Below are 23,272 nucleotides of genomic sequence, written 5' to 3' on the forward strand. Positions count from 1 at the left end.
GATCCAGGAGTAATATATTTTGAAGTGTAGTCTGTTTCTAGAGTGTTTCATGCAAAAAACCATAAAGTCTTTTCTCTAAGGTGTTTGTACCTAGGAATCACTACTTCTCCCTGAATGAAATACAAAATTCAACCTGTAACGTATTTTTCAACTGGAATAATATTTTTGTTGTTTGGAGTTTTGATACTGAAATTCATTATTCAGGATACATAACTGACAAACGAAAATATTTCATTGGTCTTAAAATGACCATAATATTTAATATACATGTAAATCAGAGAGCATATTGCTTTTCTTATTTATCTGTTTATCATGTAAAACTACTAATGTTAACAAATTAGCATACTTGTTAAGATAGGTAGAGAAGTATTTTTTTTTATGCTCCATTTGGATTCTAATTTCCTAGTTATACAAACAAGTATCAATTGGATGCTTACTATACCAACTATCATTCTAGGTATTTTTGTTTGTTTGTTTATTTATTTATTTTATGACAGAGACAGAGAGAGGGACAGATAAGGACAGACAGACAGGAAGAGATAGAGATGAGAAGCATTAATTCTTTGTTGCAATACCTTAGTTGTTCATTGATTGCTCTCATATGTGCCTTGACCAGGGGGCTACAGCCAAGTGAGTGACCCCTTGCTCAAGCCAGTGACCTTGGGCTTCAAGCCTGTGACCTTTGGGCTCAAGCCAGTGACTTTTGGGCTCAAGCTAACAGCTATGGGATTGCATCTATGATCCCACCTCAAGCCAGCGATCCCGCGCTCAAGCCGGATGGGCCTGCACTCAAGCCAGCGACCTCAGGTTTTTGAACCTGGGTCCTTTGCATAACAATCCAGTGCTGTATCCACTGCACTGCTGCCTGGTCATACTCAGTCTAAGTATTTTAGATGAATTATCTAATTTAACCATAGCAATAACTTTTGAAAGTTATATTATAAACTCCATCTTCCAGGAACTGAGCCCTGGGTATTGTAAGAAACTCATCCCAGTTTGAACAGCTAGTAAATAATTAATAGCGGTGATGCTAGGGTTTTTATCTATAACTAAATGACTCCATATATAGCTTTAGTGTTTGTCTTCCTATAACTTTTTCCACTTGATGCTTAGAACTCCCTTACCCTGTGTCTTTTAAATGACTGTCTCATTGATTAATAACTTTATGTAATAGTCTGTTTAGATTCACCTAACCTTTTTTATTTTTCCAGTTGCCTGCTTAACTAATTTGGTCTCTGGTATTAGGGTAGAATTGTAGAGTTTAGAATTGGAAGAAAAAGTAAAGCACATCTAGTCTATTTGATGAATATCTCTCCTTAAACAGTCATTCAATCAATGCATGAACATATCCATCAATATAGCCCTGCCTCTCATAGTGGCCCCTTTTATCCTCATAAAGCTCAGAGTGCCTGAAATTTTTGTCATGTATTGACTCTCTGTAGCATGGTCCTTGGCAATCATTTGGGCACTGGTGAGAAGAATACATGCATTTATTTATTTGTTTGATTAATTAATAAAATTTTTTAAAATAAGAAATGACATTTAAATTCAGATATTATATAGTAGATTCCCTGTTCTCTCTTTCTCTGGAGACAAATAGTTTTTATTTATTTCATATATGACTCACATAAATAATACTCATCCTCCTGATCTATCCCTTTCTTCTTTCCTTCTTTTCTTCCTTTGGGCTCTCTTTTTCTCAATTTGATTTGTTTTTTTGACAAGGGTGAAGGGTGGCTTAAACCAGCCTCAACTTTGTCTTGATTCTCATGTGATTTTAAAAACATATTTTAACAATTCTTGTAAGGTTTTGTAAAAGATGAACAAATGGATAAATAGGATGAATACATAAATACCATATTTCCCCATGTATAAGATGCTCCCATATATAAGATGCACCTTAATTTTGGGACCTGAAATTTGGAAAAAAAAAGTATTACATAAAGTTATTGAACTCAAGTTTTATTCATCATAAAATTTATACAACTCCTCATCTGCACGAAAAAGCAGGAAATGCAAGTAAAAGAAATCTACAACCACTGTATAAGATGCACCCAGTTTTTAGACCCAAAATTTTTCCAAAAAGGGAGTGTCTTATACATGGGGAAGTACAGTAGATACACATTCAATTTAATATTACTAGCCTGGTAAAATGGAAAATATGCCATGTGAGTTGTGGATGATAAACTATTAATAATATATTTTCTGACATGAAGAATGCTAATTCTGGTGGATAAGCCATTTATATAAATGATTGTAATAATTGACAGTGTGATACAAGTTCTGAGTAATTCAAACAAAATGAGAAATTAATTTTTGAGAATTTCTTGGAGTTTACATTTTGAACTAGCTTGTAAAGGTAGCCGCTGCTGTGTTGAAGTAGCAGAGAGTTGCAGATGTCTAGTACAATGGTAACAAAGGCTAATAAGTGAACAACTGCAAAGCATGTTTTTCTGTAGAGCAGAAGATATGAGCAAGAAGAGTATTGGGGTGAAGTCTAAACTCAAATGATGAGACCAGACCTTTAATGTTAAGTTAAAGTGTTTGAACTTTATCCTCTATTAAATGATTTATTTAATAAGATTGGAAGGCAGTAGGAGAAATACATAAATCAAAGAAATTAATAAAATGGCCAATGTCATGGAGTCAGGGCTGGGACAGAGGAAGGATCTACTTTGCCACTTACTCTTCTTGGAAGACACATTCTACGTTATATGAATTCTGGGGAAAGGGTTCTATTTTGTGTGCACTGGAAAAATCTGAATCATTGATTCAGGAAGTTTGGGATACTTTTCAACATTTCTAACACTTAGGAGGGGTGTTGTGGTTTAAATATACATAATTTTAATTGAGGCAGACATTTAAAGAAAACTTCTTTGGTGATTATCAATAATTAGCTTTCTCTTCAAAAGTAAACTTACAATTAATGTTATTTTTATATGGAAATCTTTTTTTTCACTTAAGGTATAAGTCTACAATTCAGTACTTGCCAAATCACACTCAAAGCAATTGGAGAGTGATAACAAACTGAAAAATTGAGGTTAGATAATAAAATTAATTTAACTCATATTTATAAAAGCCTAACTCAGCTTATTTATGTATTCAGATACAAAATATTACAAAGTATTTAGATGTTGGAGTTAATGAGTCAATGGTCAAAAAATTAAAATTCTGCAATAAAATAAAGCCTCAAACAACCTAGAAGGCTAAACAGTGTTTTCCCACTTTACCTGCGCTCAGTTGGTCCTAGTGCTTACCCACCTCACAATGACCTGGAACAAATAAAGCCACTTACACTAGTCTTTATAAAATTGAGGACATTTTGTATATACTACCTACCACTCTAATCCATTACTAAATGCAAAGATATTCTATCAGCCCACTTGTGTAGACAATCATTTTTCTCCGCCTTTTTTCTATTGGTGGGTGTGGTCTTGAGTACACCAGCAAACTAATTAATATAATTCCCATTTCAACAATATGTAAAAAAAAAATGGCTCCTGTATATTCCTTAGTACTGCTATATAAAGATAAACCATTGATTGGCAACTGTAGCAGGTAGTAAGTAGTAAGATCACCATGTAAAAAGTCAATGCTCACATAAGGCCTCAGATTAACACCCAATGTCTTGCTTTGTTACCTTGCAGAAATGTTGGAATCCAACAATGTGATCACTTTCAATGGCTTGGCAAACAGCTCCAGTTATCATACCTTTCTTTTGGATGAGGAACGGGGCAGGCTGTATGTTGGAGCAAAGGATCACATATTTTCATTCAACCTGGTTAATATCAAGGATTTTCAAAAGGTATCTTTATTCTAATATATGCACTGTAGTACTTTTTAAACATTTCAAGAATTCTCTAGCTATATAGCAGTGTGAAAACTGAGAAATTGTTTAATATTTTATCTTTTCAGATGCAAACAAAAATAATACATTGATTTAGCTATCACAAATCACTGGATGTAGTAAACCATAAAAATCTTTGAAGAAGATACTTTAGAATTTTTTATAAAAGAGTTAAATTGTTTGTCCTGCATAAAAGTAAATAAATACCTGAATCATTATGGAAATATATTATAATCGATTTTATGTACTATGTGTATTTGTATTATGTGTATACTATGTGTGTGCATGTGTATGTATAAAAATAAATGTAGAAATCTCTATATTAGAACTCTTGCCTAATCTGGTGCCAACTGTGCTTGTAAATAAAACTTATTGGAAAACAAACATTCATTTACGTATTTTCTATGTCTGCTTTCATTCTTCAACGGCAGAATTGAGTAATTCTGATAAGAGATCATCTGGCTTACAAAGCCTAAAATATTTACTATCTGGCCTTATAAACATAAAGTTTACCGAAGTTTAATCTAGAAGATCAGTTTCCAATGTCAAAGTTGTGCATATGAGGTCATTTATATACTAGCCATTTACCAGTTTTATCCTTATTCTTCATAGTGTTTCTGGCTTATTTAATTAATAAGTTACATAGTTTAGGAAATAAACATTGATTGAAAAATTAGTGGAAATTGTGCTACTGAGTCTATATGCTATAAGTCATCCATTTCCCACAGTCAATATTTCTAGTCTTAATTCTTTGAGGAACAAAGATATTTATGCAATAGATTTAACAAAAGTGATAGTCTAAGATGCTTTTTTAGAGTACATACACTTCAGTACTTATGAATGTAGTTTTGCTTCTTAACACTTCGAGCTTTAAAGTGGTATGCCTCAAATTCTTATCAACTGTAAAAAAATAATAGCTTAATTGTGTAATAAATTTTTGTCCTGTTTCAAGACTATTGATTCAGGGATAAAATGAAATTTTAAATTAATACCTGATTCATATTTCTAAAAGAGTACACTACTAAACCCAAGACTTTTACTTTGCTTCTGTTACCCCAAAACCAAAATGCTAACTGTAAAAAGAGATTTGATTCATTACATATAGTCATATGAAATGGCAATACCCATACTGATATAGCTTAGGTAATTTTTTCCGATTTTTTAATGTATTTGATTTCTAAGCCAGCTCAGTAAGAGAAGTATCTTAAGGTTATTTATAATCAAAGAAAGTTGGTTATTTATGTTTTTCTGAAATGATAAAAAAAAATTTATCTGAGGGTCTTTGTTAAAGGTCACAAATATTTTTCTTGTTTAAGTGAAAATAAATTATCTTTTACAAATGAATGAATAATCAAAGATGACTAAGAAAAATTTGACATTTTAATAATAGAAGATTATGTCAGTTCAAATTTAAGGTGTTTATAATATTTTGATTATTTTGTAAAATTTATATATAAATATAAATATATGTGTATATATCTATAGATAGAGAATACATGAACATATAACATTTCAGAATGTATATTTAATGTATTTAGCATATTCTTCTAAATAGTCTTAATTTGGTTTATATATTCAATTCTAAAACTGAATAAGACTAAATTATAATATAAAATATTATGTTATAGATGAGTAAAATCTCAGAGCCATTTTTGTGCCCAGGATATATTGTGGTATCTCTTCTACCAATTAGAGTTATAGTAAATAGGGATAGGCAAAAGTAAGTTTACAGCTGTGAGCACACAAGAAACAGTTTAGTCTTGTATTATTAATTATTGTATTATTTTCTATATGAGCAACTGTAAACCTACTTTTACCTACCCTGTATATACTGAAAGAATTAATTAATTAAAGTTAGGTAACTTACAAAGTGTCATAGTGTTCTTGCTGTAGCTCCTGACTTTGTTTAAAATCATTATTTTAGTAATAGACATAATTATGATATAATTTTAAAACATTTCATTTTAAACATATTACTTAATTTTAATTATGTCATATTGCCTATCAGAGTAAATACAAATGCCCTGTGCAGATAGGTAGTTGGTTGGAGCATTGTCTTGATACGCCAAGGTTGCAGGTTCGATCCCCGGTCAAGGCACATACAAGAAGCAACAAATGAATGAGTTAGAACAACAAACTGATTTTCTGTCTCTCTCCCTATCTCTTTAAAATCAATCAACAAAACTTTTTAAAGAGTAAATGCAATTTACTTAAATATCTATATATCTTTGAATGTATTAGTCTCATTAAGTTCTTTTTACTCTATTTTTAAAGTTATTCAACTTCTCTCTAAGTATCTTCTATTGTGATAAATTCTATAAGAGATAATATAGTGTCATAATTTTGAGGAACTTACAAGATAATGTGAAAGATAGGGTGTATAAACATAAAGTTAAATACTAGGCCGGTCCTTGTTAAATATAAAAACACTTTCTCAGGCTAGGAAGACAATGGACAGATTGTTGGCCATGATAAAAGATTAAAATCTGTTTAAGGCATAAATGCTTATTAAAAATTACTTAAGAGAGGCTACCATAATTAGAATCAAAGAAGCATAAGAATGACAGTGTAAAATAGATCATAAAGCACTTTGAATATTCAGATAATTAATTTAGGCATTGTTAGTTAACTGAGAAATTTTTGAGCAGAGAAGAAAAATTATTAACAGGCTAACAAATCTAATCAAAAAAAGTTATGAATGGCCCTGGCCAATTGGTTCAGTGGATAGAGTATCGATCTTGTGTGTGGATATCTCAGGTTCGATCCCCGGGTCAGGGCACACATGAGAAGCAACCATCTGCTTCTCTTTCCTTCCCACTTCCCCTTTTATCTTCTCCTCCTGCAACCAGTAGCTCTATTAGTTCAAGTATCCACCCTGGGCTCTGAGGATAGGTTGGTTGGCCCAACCATCGGCCCCAACAAGGTTTGCCAGGTGGATTTTGGTTGGGGTGCATGCAGGAGTCTGTCTATCTCCCCTCATCTCACTTAAAAAATAATATTTAAGAAGAATTTATATTTTAGATTTTATGTATTGATTTTTGAAGACAAGGGAGAGAGAGAAAAAGAAAGAGAGAAAGAGGGAAAAGAAGTGGGAAGCATCTACTCATAGTAGTTGCTTCCTGTATGTACCTTGACCCAGCAATCCCCGGGACTTGAACAGGCGACCTCAGTGTTCTAGGTCAACACTTTTATCCAATGCACCACCACAGGTCAGGTGAAAATTCTTGATGGAAATGGGTACTGTTGGGAAGAATCTAAATAAAAGGTAAATATATAATATATATATAATAATACATATAAAATATATACTAAATTGTTTTTCCAACGGTATCCATTTGAATATATATATATTTATTTATTCCACTTATTTATAATTATTACTTAAATTGCTTTCCAAAGGAGCATTTTCTACCTCAAAATTTATTTTACTCATGCCAGATTTTTAAGTGAAAATTTCATATATATATATATATATATATATATATATATATACACACACACACACACACACACACACACACACACACACACACACACACTCTGGAATTCTAGGAAGATGAAAGTATATATACTCCTCTAGTATGAGAAAATTTAGCATGAATGTTTTCAAAATTATATTACTATTTCACATTAGAGAGAAATCACAAAATGAAGCCCATACTATCTCAATATAATAATCAAGATACAGGAGGGGGGGGAACTTCCTTTTTTTTTTTTTTTGTATTTTTTTGAAGTTGGAAACGGGGAGGCAGTCAGACAGACTCCTGCATGCACCTGACCAAGATCCAACAGGCATGCCCACCAGGGGGTGATGCTCTGGCCATCTGGGGCATTGCTCTGTTGCAACCAGAGCCATTCTAGCAACTGAGGCAGAGACCACAGAGCCATCCCCATCGCCCGGGCCAACTTCGCTCCAATGGAGCCTTGGCTGCGGGAGGGGAAGAGAGAGACAGAGAAGAAGGAGAGGGGGAGGGGTGGAAAAGCAGATGGGCGCTTCTCCTGTGTGCCCTGGCTGGGAATCGAACCCGGGACTCCTGCATACCAGGCCAATGCTCTACCACTGAGCCAACCGGCCAGGGCCAAAAACTTCCTTTTTTAATTAAAAATTATGTTTCAATAAAATTTGAGTGTTGCACAATCTAACTGGAAAGCTAAATAATTTTAGCTCTGCTATATATTATTATTATTATTGTATCTAAGAAAAACTTAGATTTTATCTTCCTCTATTGTAAATTTGAATTAAGAATAGATCATTAAGTCTCCTGAAACCAATGCAAAGATAAGGCTGAAACCTGAAGAGTGCAACTACCAGCAATTCCTCTAGTAATTGAGGAAGCAAGGTATGGTAATGGTAAGGGTATAGATTTATTTTTTCTTTGTGTGAGAGAGAGAGACAGACAGAGAGACAGAGAGAGGGACAAATAGGGACAGACTGGCAGGAAGGGAGAAATGAGAAGCCTCAGTTCTTCATTATGGCATCTTAACTGTTCATTGATTGCTTTCTTATATGTGCCTTAACTGGGGGACTCCATCAGAACAAGTGACCCCTTGCTCAAGCCAGCAACCTTGATCTTCAAACCACCGACCTTTGGGGTCAAGCCAGTGACTATGGGGTCATGTCTATGATCCCACACTCAAGCCAGCAACCCTGTGTTCAAGCCGTCGACCTTGGGGTTTTGACCCTGGGTCCTCTGTGTTCCAATCTCATGCTCCATCCACTGTGCCATCGCCTGGTCAGGCTGCATTTGTTATCTTTTTTTATAATACTTTTATTTTTTTAATGGGGTGACATCAATAAATCAGGATACATATATTCAAAGATAATATGTCCAGGTTATCTTGTCGTTCAATTATATTGCAACCCATCACCCAAAGTCAGATTGTCCTCTGTCACCTTCTATCTAGTTTTCTTTGTGCCGCTCCCCCTCCCTCTTTCCCTCTCCCTCTTCCCCCACCCCCCTTAACCACCACACTCTTATCAATGTCTCTTTGTCTCACTTTTATGTCCCACCTACGTATGGAATAATGCAGTTCCTGTTTTTTTCTGATTTACTTATTTCACTTCGTATAATGTTATCAAGATCCCACCATTTTGCTATAAATGATCCGATGTCATCATTTCTTATGGCTGAGTAGTATTCCATAGTGTATATGTGCCACATCTTCTTTATCCAGTCATCTATTGATGGGCTTTTTGGTTGTTTCCATGTCCTGGCCACTGTGAACAATGCTGCAATAAACATGGGGCTGCATGTGTCTTACGTATCAATGTTTCTGAGTTTTTGAGGTATATACCCAGTAGAGGGATTGCTGGGTCATAAGATAATTCTATTTTCAGTTTTTTGAGGAACCACCATACTTTCTTCCATAATGGTTGTACTACTTTACATTCCCACCAACAGTGAATGAGGGTTCCTTTTTCTCCACAGCCTCTCCAACATTTGCTATTACCTGTCTTGTTAATAATAGCTAATCTAACAGGTGTGAGGTGGTATCTCATTGCAGTTTTGATTTGCATTTCTCTAATAACTAGAGAAGACAAGCATCTTTTCATATATGTTGGCCATTTGTATTTCTTCCTGGGAGAAGTGTCTGTTCATGTCCTCTTCCCATTTTTTTTATTGAATTGTTTGTTTGTTTGTTTGTTGTTGAGTTTTATGAGTTTTTTGTATATTTTGGATATTAGGACCTTATCTGAGCTATTGTTTGAAAATATCATTTCCCATTTAGTTGGCTGTCTATTTTGTTATCAGTTTCCCTTGCTGAGAAAAAACTTCTTAGTCTGATGTAGTCCCACTCATTAATTTTTGCCTTCACTTTTCTTGCCTGTGGAGTCAAATTCATAAAATGCTCTTTAAAACCCAGGTCCATGAGTTTAGTACCTATGTCTTCTTCTATGTAATTTATTGATTCAGGTCTTATGTTTAGATCTTTGATCCATTTTGAGTTAATTTTAGTACAGGGGGACAAACTGTAGTCCAGTTTCATTCTTTTGCATGTGGCTTTCCAGTTTTCCCAGCACCATTTATTGAAGAGGCTTTCTTTTCTCCATTGTGTGTTGTTGGCCCCTTTATCAAAAGTTATTGTGGTTTTATTTCTGGGCTTTCTATTCTGTTCCATTGGTCTGAGTGTCTATTTTTCTGCCAATACCATGCTGTTTTGATTGTCGTGGCCCTATAATATAGTTTGAAGTCAGGTATTGTAATGCCCCCAGCTTCATTCTTTTTCTTTAGGATTGCTTTGGCTATTTGGGGTTTTTTATAGTTCCATATAAATCTGATGATTTTTTGCTCCATTTTATTAAAAAATGTCATTAGAATTTTGATGGGAATTGCATTAAATTTGTATATTGCTTTGGGTAATATGGCCATCTTGATTATATTTATTCTTCCTAACCAAGAACAAGGAATATTCTTCCATCTCATTATATCTTTTCCGATTTCCCTTAAAAATGGTTTATAATTTCCATTATATAAGTCCTTTACATTCTTTGTTATGTTTATTCCTAGGTATTTTTTTTGTTGTTGTTGCAATTGTGAAGGGGATTATTCTTTTGAGTTCATTCTCAAAAGTTTCATTGTTGGCATATAGAAAGACTATGGACTTCTGTATGTTAATTTTGTATCCTGCGGCCTTACTGTATTGGCTTATTGTTTCTAGTAGTCTTTTTGTGGATTCTTTGAGGTTTTCGATGTATAGGATCATATCATCTGCAAAAAGGGATACCTTTACTTCTTCTTTTCCGATATGGATGCCTTTTATTTCTTTGTCTTGTCTGATTGTTCTGGCTAAAACCTCTAGTACCACATTAAATAGGAGTGGAGAGAGTGGACAACCCTGTCTTGTTCCTGATTTAAGGGGGAAAGCCTTCAGTTTTGTGCCATTTAATATGATGTTAGCTGATGGTTTATCATATATAGCCTTTATCATGTTGAGATATTTTCCTTCTATACCCATTTTGTTGAGAGTCTTAAACATAAAATTGTGTTGTATTTTATTGAAAGCCTTTTTTTGCGTCTATTGATAAGATCATGTGGTTTTTGTTCTTTCTTTTGTTGATATGGTGTATTACTTTAACCGTTTTACGTATATTGAACCATCCTTGAGATTCTGGGATGAATCCCACTTCTTCATGATGTATTATTTTTTTAATATGTTGTTGTATTAAATTTGCTAGTATTTTGTTTCGTATTTTAGCATCTGTATTCATTAGAGATATTGGTCTATAGTTTTCTTTTTTTGTGCCGTCCTTGCCTGGTTTTGGTATGAGGGTTATGTTGGCCTCATAAAATGTGTTTGGAAGTATTGCTTCTTCTTCAATTTTTTGGAAGACTTTCAGTAAAATAGCAACCAAGTCTTCCTTGAATGTTTGATAAAATTCGCTGGTATAGCCGTCTGGGCCTGGACTTTTATTTATGGGGAGGTTTTTAATGGTTTTTTCTATTTCTTCTCTACTAATAGGTCTGTTTAGGCTTTCTGCTTCTTCTTGACTCAGTCTAGGAATGTTGTATTGTTCTAGGAATTTATCCATTTCTTTTAGGTTGTTGAATTTAGTGGCATAAAGTTTTTCATAGTATTCTACAATAATTCTTTGTATATCTACGGTGTCCGTGGTGATTTCTCCTCTTTCATTTTGGATGTTTATATGAGTTCTTTCTCTTTTTTCCTTGGTAAGTCTTGCCAAGGGTTTGTCAATTTTGTTGATCTTTTCAAAAAACCAGCTCCTTGTTTTATTAATTTTTTCTATAGTTTTTCTTTTCTCTATTTCATTTATTTCTGCTCTGATTTTTATTATCTCCTTTCTTCGGCTGGTTTTGGGTTGTCTTTGTTCTACTTTTTCTAGTTCCTTAAGGCGTGAACTTACGTGGTTCACTTGGGCTCTCTCTTATTTGTTCATATAGGCCTGAAGTGATATGAACTTTCCTCTTATCACTGCTTTTTCTGCATCCCATAGATTCTGATATGTTGTATTGTCATTTTCATTTGTCTGTATATATCTTTTGATCTCTGCACTTATTTCTTCTTTGACCCATTCATTTTTTAAAAGTATGTTGTTTAGTTTCCACATTTTTGTGGGATTTTTTTCCTCTTTTTTGCAGTTGAATTCTAGTTTCAAGGCTTTATGATCAGAAAATATGCTTGGTACAATTTCGATTTTTCTGAATTTGCTGATGTTGTTTTTGTGGCCCAACATATGGTCAATTCTTGAGAATGATCCATGTACACTGGAGAAAAATGTATACTCAGTCACTTTGGGCTGAAATGTCTTATAGATGTCTATCATATCCAAGTGCTCTAGTGTTTTGTTTAAGGCCACTATATCTTTGTTGATTCTCTGTTTGGATGACCGATCTAGAGCCGTCAGCGGTGTATTGAAGTCTCCAAGTATGATTGTATTTTTGTCAGTTTTTTTTTTAGGTCAATCATTAGCTGTCTTATATATTTTGATGCTCCTTGGTTTGGTGCATATATATTAAGAATTGTTATGTCTTCTTGATTCAGTGTCCCCTTAGCCATTATGAAATGGCCATTTTTATCTCTGAGTACTTTTGCTGTCTTGTATTCAGCATTATGAGATAAGAGTATTGCTACACCTGCTTTTTTTGGATGTTATTTGCTTGGAGCATTGTTTTCCAACGTTTCACTTTGAATTTGTTTTTATCCTTGTTGCTTAGATGAGTTTCTTGTAGGCAGCATACAGTTGGACTTTCTTTTTTAATCCATTCTGCTACTCTGTATATTTTTATTGGTGAGTTTAATCTGTTTACATTTAGTGTAATTATTGACACTTGTGAGTTCCCTATTGACATTTTATTGATTGCTTTCTGTTAGTTTTGTGTCTTGTTTGATCCTTCTCTTCCGTTTTTATATCTTTTGTTTTTCTTTGGTTGTATTCCATACCTCTTTCCTTTGTTGCTATCTTTTTAAAATCATGTGCTTCTGTGGTGGTTTTTTCAATGGTGGTTACCTTTAAGTAATGAAAAGGGTTCCTACCCTGTTCATTGTAGTGCACTATTTTGTGAGTACTTTTGCACTCCATGGTCCTTTGCTACTGTTAATCTCCATCCTCTCCCCCCCTTTCTTTTTCTTGTTGTCACAGTTTAAATTTGGTTTTATTGTGTTCTTGGAGCTTTTACTTGTGGCTTTGTTTTTTTTGTTGTTGTTGTTGTTGTTCTTTGTATCTGATTGAAGATCCCCCTTTAGTAATTCCTGGAGTGGGGGTTTTCTGATGATAAATTCCCTCATCTTTTCTGTATCTGTGAATGTTTTTATTTCTCCTTCATATTTGAAGGATAGCTTTGATGGGTATAGTATTCATGGCTGAAAGTTCTTCTCTTTCAGGACTTTAAATATTGGGGGTCCACTCTCTTCTAGCTTGTAGAGTTTGTGTTTGAGAAATTGGATGATAATCTAATGGGCCTTCCTTTATATGTTGTATTCTTCTTTTTCCTGGCTGCCTTGAGAATTTTTTCTTTGCTGTTGGTTTCTGTCAATTTCATTATAATGTGCCTTGGAGTCGGTTTGTTGGGGTTAAGAAAACTCGGAGTTCTGTTTGCTTCTTAAATTTGAGGCTTTAGTTCTTTCCACAGGCTTGGGAAGTTCTCATCTATTATTTGTTTGAATATGTTCTCCATTCCATTTTCTCTCTCTTCTCCCTCTGATATACCTATTATTCTTATGTTATTCTTTTTGATAGAGTCAGATAATTCCCGTAGGGCTATCTCATTTTTTTTAATTTTTGAGTCTCTTTCTTCTTCTCTCTGTTGTGCCTCAAGTTGCTTGTCTTCTATTTCACTAATCCTACCTTCTATCTGGCCTGTTCTATTAGCTAAGCTTGTTACCTTGTTTTTCAGCTCGTGAATTGAGTTTTTCGTCTCTGTTTGATTTGTTTTTATAGTTTCAATTTCCTTGGTAATATTTTCTTTGTGTTCATTGAGTTGTTTTCTGAGCTCCCTAAATTGCCTTTCTGTGTTTTCTTGTATATCTCTTAGTATTTTTAGGATTTCTATTTTAAATTCTCTGTCGTTTAACTCCAAGTTTTCCAATATATTAAGTTTTCTCTCCATAGATTTTTCCTCATCTATCTGTGTTACCTCTCTTTCTTTTGTATCCATGATATTCGATTTTCTTTTCCTTAATGGCATCTGAGGGTGGTTTTGTTGTTCGTATTAATGAGATTTAATAAAGAATAAAAAGGTAAAAAAATAAAAAATCAAAGAGTTGTTTTTTTAAAAAATTAATAATTAAATAAAGAAAAATAAAATAAAATAAAAATGTTTTAAAAAGGAAATTATTCCCCCCTCCTTTTTTCCTCTCCTCTCCTCTCCCCTCTTTCTTGAGAAAATCTTGTGGTGAACTGTGAATTATATTGTACTAAATAGAAAAAACAATGCCTGTAATGGAGGGCCTGAATTGAAAAGAAGTAATAAAGGGGCAAAAAAAAAAAAAAAAAGAAAAAGAAAGAAAAAAAAGGGGGTATGGACCCACAAAAAGCTAATAAGGAAAAAATTTGGGTCAAGAAGAAAATGATTTGCTTTTAGGTATTGGTTGACTAAGAGTTATGATGAGAGGAATAAGAGGAAAACAGGAAAATGGGGGGACAAATTAAAAAATTACTATTGTATTTAGTGGAACAAGAACTAGATAAAATGGAGAGCCAGAGATGGCAGCACTGCTAGTGAGTTAAAAAGGTGAAGTAAACCCCCCCAAAATGCCACAAATATAAGTTTGAGTCCCAGATAAGATAATTTGTTTGTTATTGAGGTTTGAATGAGAGGAGACGTAAAGGAGAAAGGAAGAAACTAATATAGAGGGAGAAAAAAAGAAAGAGAGAAAAAAAAGAGGGAACCACTAAAAGAAGAAAAAAGAAAGGAGAGAGAGAGTTAAGGGTTTTGGAGTGCAACCCTCATAGAGAGAAAGGAAAAGGAAAGATAAGATAATGGGAGATGTAACACTTATGGGTAGTGTAGTTCAAGGAGAGGAGAGAGTTAGACCAGCAGAGAGTTAAACAACCAAATTAGAGGAGGAGAAAAAAAAAATCAAGAATGAAGATAAGAGAAACAAACGAACAAATATAATAAAATGGGATAGGTTAAAAAGTCTGCGGATTATTCTTGATTTTGAGAGGTTATCTTCTTGCTTTTTCTTTTCTCTTCCTCTTCCTGGTCGGTGACTCTGTACCCTGGGTTCTGCCCCTTTGGCACGCTCAGGTAGAGGTTTGCAGTTGATAAGTCTCTATGGTGATGTCATGTATTGTGCTTCAGTCTTGTTGGCAGTCAAGGCTCATTAGCATTTATAGGCTCCGACAGTGAGAGAGTCTGTGTTCCTGAAGCCTCTCTCCTAGTCTTTTCTTCCTCAATTAATAGCCTGATAATCTAGCTATGGGGTTGCTGCTGCCTCTGCCTGGATAGTAAGAGGCTCAAAGAGCTGGCAAATCCCCACTCTATTCCCACTCAGCACAGGGCTCTGGGTAAGGCTCAGTCAGTCAGAGCTGCTAGCATAGTCAGGTGGGGCTTCTGCCCCCTCAAAGACCTCTGGCTCTGCCACTCTGTCCGGTAACACGGCCGTGCACTGCCGAGGCACTTGGAGGAAATTCTCGCTCACTATCTGCGCGCACAGACCAGGATATCAGGCCGGCTGCCTCACCCTCTGAGTGAAACCCTTGCCCGCACAGATAAGTTCCAGCATTGGAATTGGCTCTCCCTCCCTGCCTGTGCGCGGCTTTTTCAGGGCGCTGGGGCAGCCCGAGATTCCGCTTTTGGCCCACACAAAGGCCCCTGACTCTGCCCCTCTGTGGGATAACATGGGCGACCACTCCTGAGGTGCTCGGAGGAATCTTTTGCCCACTCTCCATGTGTGCCGACCAGGATATCAGGCCGGCCGCCTCACCCTCTGAGTGAAACCCCCGCCTGCTCAGAAAAGTTCCAGCATTGGAATTGGCTCTCACTCCCTCCCCATACGCAGCTTTTTCAGGGTGCTGGGGTGGCCTGGAGATTCCGCTTTCAGCCTACACAAAGGCCCCTGACCCTGCCTCTCTGTGGAGTAACACGGGCGCCCACACCTGGGGCTCTAGCAGGAATCTCTCACCCACTATCTGCGCACGCCGACCAGGAGATCGGGAGAAAATGGCTGCCCCACTTGTCTTTCTTTGTCTGGGTTTGGCACAAGTGTTAGCTTGTATTGCCTGGGTTGCCACAAGCACAGTTTTTCCTCGGCTTGGATCTCCGTGCCACAGCCTGGTTCTGCCGTTTGTGCCATGGCCTGGATCTATTCACCCCCTTTGCCCGCCTTAGTTTCTATACTCTCAGTTCCCAGTGAAAGCATCCCTATTTAGGTTAGTGAGGAAGGTGGAGCATTTCTTACTCCCTATTTCCTTCAGGGTTTCATTATATATTTAGCCAATTTTTCGCTTGACCATACCTTCGGGTGTATTGCGAAACATCTGGAGGCTCCAAGGATAGGTTTTTCTGTTTCTGGTTGAAGATCTTGTTGAGTTTTGGGGGAGATTTATCGGTATCGCTTCCTACCGCACCATTACTCTGACGTCATCTCGCGTTTGTTATTCTTGAATCTTTTTACTGTGTGACTACTTTGTAAAAAGCTTCTGAAACAAGCCAAACAACAGTTTTAATTTAGACACACAGACACATATGTAAAGAAAAACAACTGAAAAAGAAAAGAATACACATACTAAGGGCTTCAAATGGTGAAAATAAATGTCATCCAAAAACATTTAGAGATTTATATTACCACGTGGACCTGAAATACATTTGATTCATCGTAAGTTATTTCAATATTTCTTATATTCTTGTTTATGAAGTGGTACATTTTGCTTTTTAATTTCCTAGATTGTATATCACAGCCTTTGTCCAAATTTGTGACCATATATATTTAATTTTCTAGAGGGTCACAAGAATGCAAATCAGTCATTTGAGACTAAAGGTTTTTTAACAGACATGAATGATTAGCGGCACCATCTCTGGATATTTCTTTTACATAAGATTTTTTTTCCTGAAATTAACTGTTACCAGAAGAGAACAATGAATAAAAAAAATTAATCCAGAGCAACCAATGTTAAAATTTATATATATGAAGTGTAATAAAGCAAAGCACAAGAAAATAAGGCATGCCTGTATTGACTGCATGGATTTCTGTGTTGTGCAGCTTCATATATAGCAAAGTCACATGGGTACACCAAGAGCAAATGATTTAAGTTATACCAGTTAACCGATGCCACTGCACAGTCTAAACTAAAGGGTTTAGACGGCCATGGAATGCCTTATAGAACTTTCTTTATCTCAGTTGTCCCAAAATGGTATAACTGACTATAATGTTGAATCTAGTGTTAAGAGAACTTAATTGGCATAAAAGACTGTTTCTTCTCTACCCCTAGATTGTGTGGCCGGTAACTCACACCAGAAGGGATGACTGCAAGTGGGCTGGAAAAGACATCCTGGTAAGTATCAATCTATTAAATAATGCTATTATTTGCATAATGTAACGTATTACTCTGTTATTATTCTTTCTTGTGTTATATTAACACCATTCTATACTTCTGGTTTTAATCAATCTTTAGAAACAAAATGATAGTTAACTTTGGATATTTACATTTTTATGTAAAGCATATAAAGAAAATAGGTAAAAATAATAAGCCTAAATAAAGCAAACAGTGTTCCGTTTGATGGTGTATATATGTGCAAAAGATAACCAAGTCAGTTTTGTAGTACCTATACTTACATTCAATAAATCAACATCTTCATACAGATTGGTTTTAATGTAATTTTCTTGAATTCCTTCTAAATGATATAAAATAATTTTACCTCTGAGTTATCATGATTAAATTACACCTCCTTTCTTCTTTCTACTTCCTTCTTTTTCTCTTCCTTCTTATTTCTTTCTACCTTCCTCATTTTCCTCTCTCCCTACTTTTCTTCCTTCTCTCCTTCATTTCTGCCTTCTTTTCCTCCTTTCTTCCTTCTTTCCTTGTACTAATTTCTTTAAAAAATATATGGGTTGAGAAATGACTATGTAACATGCTCTAAAATATATAAAATTGTTTCATTAAAATAAAAGAAGTGACTCTGTAGCAGGCATAGTTCTGGGCACTGTGGAGATTATTGTAAAAAATTATTGTAAAAAAGATAGAAACCATTTTTCCAGATGTAAATTTTATCAGTAAAATTAAGTGGGCCACTGGTTTTAGGTGTAACCAAGTATCGGCATAGACCGTGAACGTCATATATAATAATTTAAATCAATAAATTACAGGGCCTAAATATATAATTTGTATTATTTTATGTTTTATCAGACATTTCTGATAGAAATAATTTAAAAAGTTTTGTCTATGTACAGTATTAGCATTTATAAGAAATTTATAAGTATTTTAAGAAATTTATCCTTTTTGCCTAAACATAAATCAAATCGTAAGCATATATATAGATATATTCAAGGGAAAACTTGATAGATTGCTTGAATGATTGATTAATAGCAGTTATCTAAAATGATATCCCTAAGAGATATTTCAGATTCAGTTCCAGACCATGGCAATAAAGCAAGTATCATAATAAAAAGAGTGGTCATCTTTTTTGCTGGTGGGGGCTCTTATCTTCACTTTTTTTTTAAATGTAACTTTTCTGAAGCACAATAAAGCAAAGCAGAATAAAATGAGTTGTGCTTGTACATGTTTAGAATGATTTAGATAGAATCTGAGTTCATGGAAAAAGAATGGCTCAATCTGGTAGCAACAGTGACTACAGATAAAGGAAGGTAGATAAAGGAGCCTGAAGAACAAGTGTTTTCCATCCTGATTAATTACATATCAGCAAACATGGAAAGTTCATCCTTATAAATATAATTTTAAATATAGTGATTATAAGTCACATTACACCTTCATAATACAGTAAACGTTTTTGTGGTTATACAAAATAGGACAAAAAATAAGTGTGTTTTATCAAGTATTATACTATCCCAAATTGATGCATATATTGAGAGTATTGAAAAGGAGTAAATATGAAGAGTCCATAGACATCAAGAATTTTATGTTGGTACCCATAATTACTCATTATACCTAAGCAAGCACTTAATTTGGGGAGTGGAGAAGTTGTATAATATCCATTAAATTGAAAATTACATATTTTATAATTGTGAAATTTATTTAAAAGTAGAAACTATTTCAAAAATGTAAGGCAAAACGTATAACCGAGTACATAAATACTTATTAACATAGAATTCCATATTTACTGTTAACAAATTTTATTTAAAGATTTTAGTGTGGTAATAATTATGGGTGGCTAGAAATAAAGATATTACTTGTTTATAGCTGTGACTTTTAAAAGCATAGACTTTCTGCCTAACCTGTGGTGGCACAGTGGTTAGAGCGTTGACCTGGATCACTGAGGTCGCTACTTCATAACTCCGGCTTGTCTGGTCAAGGCACATATGGGAGTTGATGCTTCTTGCTCCTCCCCTCTTCTCTCTCTCTCTCCCTTCCTCTCTCCCTCCCCCCTTGTAAAAAAAAATTGCACAGACTTTCCCCCTTGCTATAAAAGTTTAATGGGTAAAAACATGCAAATTTATAATAATGGAGAATCTTTTCTGTGCCAAGCACTATAATAATTTAATACATTATATTTTAAAATTTAGTTTTAATAATAACTTTATAAAGTAAGTCTTATAACCCCCATTTTCTTGATTAGAAAATGTAATCATTTAGAATATTCATTCAAAAAAGGATTTTTATTCAAAAGTTTTGAAACATTTGGAATACTATTTAAAAGTTGAGATCAAACTTTCTGTGTCTCCTATGAAGTTTTTAATGTCCTGTGGTATATATGGGTTTAAATTTTCCTATTAACACACAGATATTTCCTAATAAACAACAGATATTTAAGTAAGTACCTTGTATACTCTGGTGTTATCAAGGGTGTGTGTATAATAATAATAAACTCACAAAATTTGTGACTCAAAAATTTACAAGTAAATATAATACAAATATTAACTATTATTATTTTTTTTACATGGTGCTTAGACAGTTTTTAAGTAAAATTAGTTTGGCCCTCTGTAATGATCATGACTATTCTAGACTCATACTCTTCTAAATTCAATTCAATTTGAAAATTGAAGATTGTAACCAGACTTATCTGACAAATTATCTGAATTTTATAATAATATAAAATTATAATAATTTTATAATAACCCAAGTACTGAACATATTTGATTGAACGATTGAATTTGGTTATTCAGTTTCTAAGATAGCAGATATTCTTCTGTGTTTGTGGTTTCCAAAGTTCATCTCAGCACATTTTTCTTATGTTTCATAACTCTGTTCTCCTCCCCCTTACCCCCTCTCCTCTCTCCCCACCCTGCCCTCCCACGCTGCTGTCAGTACTGTATAATGAGAGATTCTGGTGTTGGCCCAGATGCAGTTAATTCAGCAGCTGTAATAAAGTCATGATCACCAAAGTGCCCTACGGGTAACCCTGCTCATGACCTCAGAGGTTTCTTCTCTAAGAAGGGCAACTTTATTGTATTTTCCAGGCTTACTGAAATTGCTTAGGGGTTTTATAAAGCTAAATTATAAGGAACTAAAACATCATTTCATAGCACTGTGTAGTAAATATTCTGAAAATTTATAAATTATGTTTTGTAACTTTATAATAGAGATGGGTAATTATGTGTCCATTGAGAGATGTAAATTTTTGAAAGTTTAAATGGTATCGCAATGTTAGCCATACTAATCTTTTCAAAATCAACTAATTAATGCAATTTGATAAAATATGGTTTGATTATTCCTTTATATTGTGCATTGATTCAATTGTGGATTTTAAGTTCTCTTTTTTAACCATTATTTAATGAAAGGAAAACACAACAGTTTTCAGACATTTTAGTTCAGTAAAAAATGTATTTTTCTTCTTGCTCTAAACACCGAACACTAAAGTATATTCAAAGAGTAAAATATACTTCATACTATATTACTTTAATATTGCTTTTTATTAACCTATTATTCAAAATATATTTTGTGCACTTAAAATTTGTTTTATTAAATTTATTTTATTTTCTGATAACCTCATTTATATACTTCAATTTTCATATTTATTTCATTTAAGTCAGATAAATGGCATTGATTAATTACTTTTGGACTATTTATGTACAGACTCATTTTTTTCTATTTCCTTCTTATATGACTTTTTTAGAATAGCAATTAGGCGGCTCCCTGAGATTTGCAACAATTCTTCTTTGATAAACATTTAAAAAAGAAATAGCATTAGTATTTTTACAAATAATTTCTTAACCACTTAAAAAGGAAGCGTAAGGACAAAGCATTTTTTGTAATTTGCATTCAACACCTGATTTTTCAAGTGACACATGGACAGTTTGATGAAATTCTTCACTATCTTGAGTAAATAGTAGTCAGCTGTGACTTATGGACAATAATTCTTTTCAAAGAGCTCTTGAGATGCTGAAAACCACAAGAATGAAGCGTGAGTGTATTTTGCAGCCATCAGGACTCCAAAATAGAATTGTAACCAATATAGGAACTGACCTGAACATATATGGAAGAGTAAACTAATGACTCCTTGAGTGCTCTTTTTGGTTTCTAGAACCCGAGTTTACCCTTTCTCTTCTGGCTCTAGTGTTCTCCTTGGAAATAAAACTCATTTAAGCAAATGATCCTTGGGGAATAGTTCTCTTCTCAGTATTAGATTTGGATGCAAGGATAAAGTAGGAAAATAAAATAAGAAAAGCGGGGCAAAGACACTGGCTAATTCTATGGACATTGGGAGTGGGTAAAGAATATGTCAACGAGTATAACATCTTACAGAAATTGAACCCTTTCTCCATACTCCCAGGGAACTGGGAAGGTACAAACCATCATTTCTCATGGCTCAGTTTTGCATCAAACACATATGTTAAGTCAGCAACTGCTACTCTGCAAAGATGGGCTTTGTAGTAAAGAGAGTATATGCAACCTAAGACATAATTATTTACATTCCCAAGAGAAACAGAGGGAGAGAAACGGGGGGGGGGGGTGTACATAAATGTTTCTCAGGCTGCTGGTGACATTCATTTCTGACAACTTTAATCTAAATTTATTTTCTCCTCTTGTAAAAGTGAATATACAGGATATATATACGCCTTCTTTTCTTTGTGTTGTAGGTTCTAAACCCTTACACTGTATAACATTTCTATATTAGAGGAGTGAACTGCTCATGAACTTTTCCAATGTTGTTACTTGAGAGTTGTTTTTGAAAAAAAATTTATAATATATAATATTATTGGACAGAGATTCTAAATAAAGAGATAAATACAATCTACATATCTCTATTCTAACTGCTATAATCCACTTTACTTTCATTTTTTATATTTTTCTGGTGCTTAAAATCCACTTTGTTATTCACAGTAACAGTTCTATTGAGGCATTAACTTCCTTGACCCTGTTTTACTAATGAAAACTTAATATATGCTAAACTGGTAAAAGAATCTGTTTCAAATCAATAGCTCTCTGACTCTTCTTTGTTTATCATATTTAAAAAAATCTCTCCTTGCACTGTTTCAATAAAACCAAATGGCAACCGTATGACTATTAGAAATATTTTGAATATCATTGAAAGTAAAAATTTCAACCATCTGAGACAAAGAAGAAAATCAGATTCTCATAGCATCCCAATTTTTAGATACATTTCAAAATGTAGTATCATACAAGTGAATTTTGGGACATTTTTGTCCTTAAATGTTATTCACTTTTTACTCTATGATATGTTACAGCATGTTTGTCAAATAATTCTGGCTCAAATTGCAGGGCCTCAACAACACTAATTTTTGACAAGTGAATGAAATTGATACTTTGAAACTTCGTGTATCTTAAGTTGCAGTGCAGTCCAAAATGCATCTTAGCCCTAGAATTTTGTTTACTTTTTCAAATTCAACGTTGACAACGAGTTTAATTTTTTGTCTTATTTTAAAGACATCAAGGAACTTTTTAAATGAATAGCAATAATTACCTCCTAATTCTACAGAAATCATGTTTTCGTTAAATCTCTAAACCTTCTATAGTTCTAAGAATTTATCCATTTCCTCTAGGATGCTGCATTTGGTGGCTTATAATCTTTCATAATATTCTTCTATGGTCCTTTGTATATCTTTGATGTCTGTGGTAATTTCTCCTGAAATTACCTGTGATGTCTGTGGTAATCTCAACTGAAAGGTTGAGTTTTTTTGTTTTTGTTTTTTGTATTTTTCTGAAGCTGGAAACGGGGAGAGACAGTCAGACAGACTCCCACATGCGCCCAACCGGGATCCACCTGGCACGCCCACCAGGGGTGACGCTCTGCCCACCAGGGGGCGATGCTCTGCCGTGATCAGAGCCACTCTAGCGCCTGGGGCAGAGGCCAAGGAGCCATCCCCAGCGCCCGGGCCATCTTTGCT

The 23,272-nt window shown here is 34.3% G+C and overlaps 1 protein-coding gene across 2 annotated transcripts in view; it reads left to right on the forward strand.

Moving 5' to 3' along the window:
* SEMA3A (semaphorin 3A) overlaps nt 1-23,272 on the forward strand; it is a 392,466-nt gene that overhangs the window by 200,298 nt on the left and 168,896 nt on the right. For both annotated transcript variants that reach the window (XM_066239698.1, XM_066239697.1), the window contains exons 3-4: nt 3,648-3,805; nt 17,241-17,303. In XM_066239698.1, the coding sequence (XP_066095795.1) occupies nt 3,648-3,805; nt 17,241-17,303 (221 nt within the window). The remainder of the gene's footprint in view (nt 1-3,647; nt 3,806-17,240; nt 17,304-23,272) is intronic.

The sequence above is a fragment of the Saccopteryx bilineata genome, chromosome 7 (assembly GCF_036850765.1).
Source record: "Saccopteryx bilineata isolate mSacBil1 chromosome 7, mSacBil1_pri_phased_curated, whole genome shotgun sequence".
Taxonomy (NCBI): Eukaryota; Metazoa; Chordata; class Mammalia; order Chiroptera; family Emballonuridae; genus Saccopteryx; species Saccopteryx bilineata.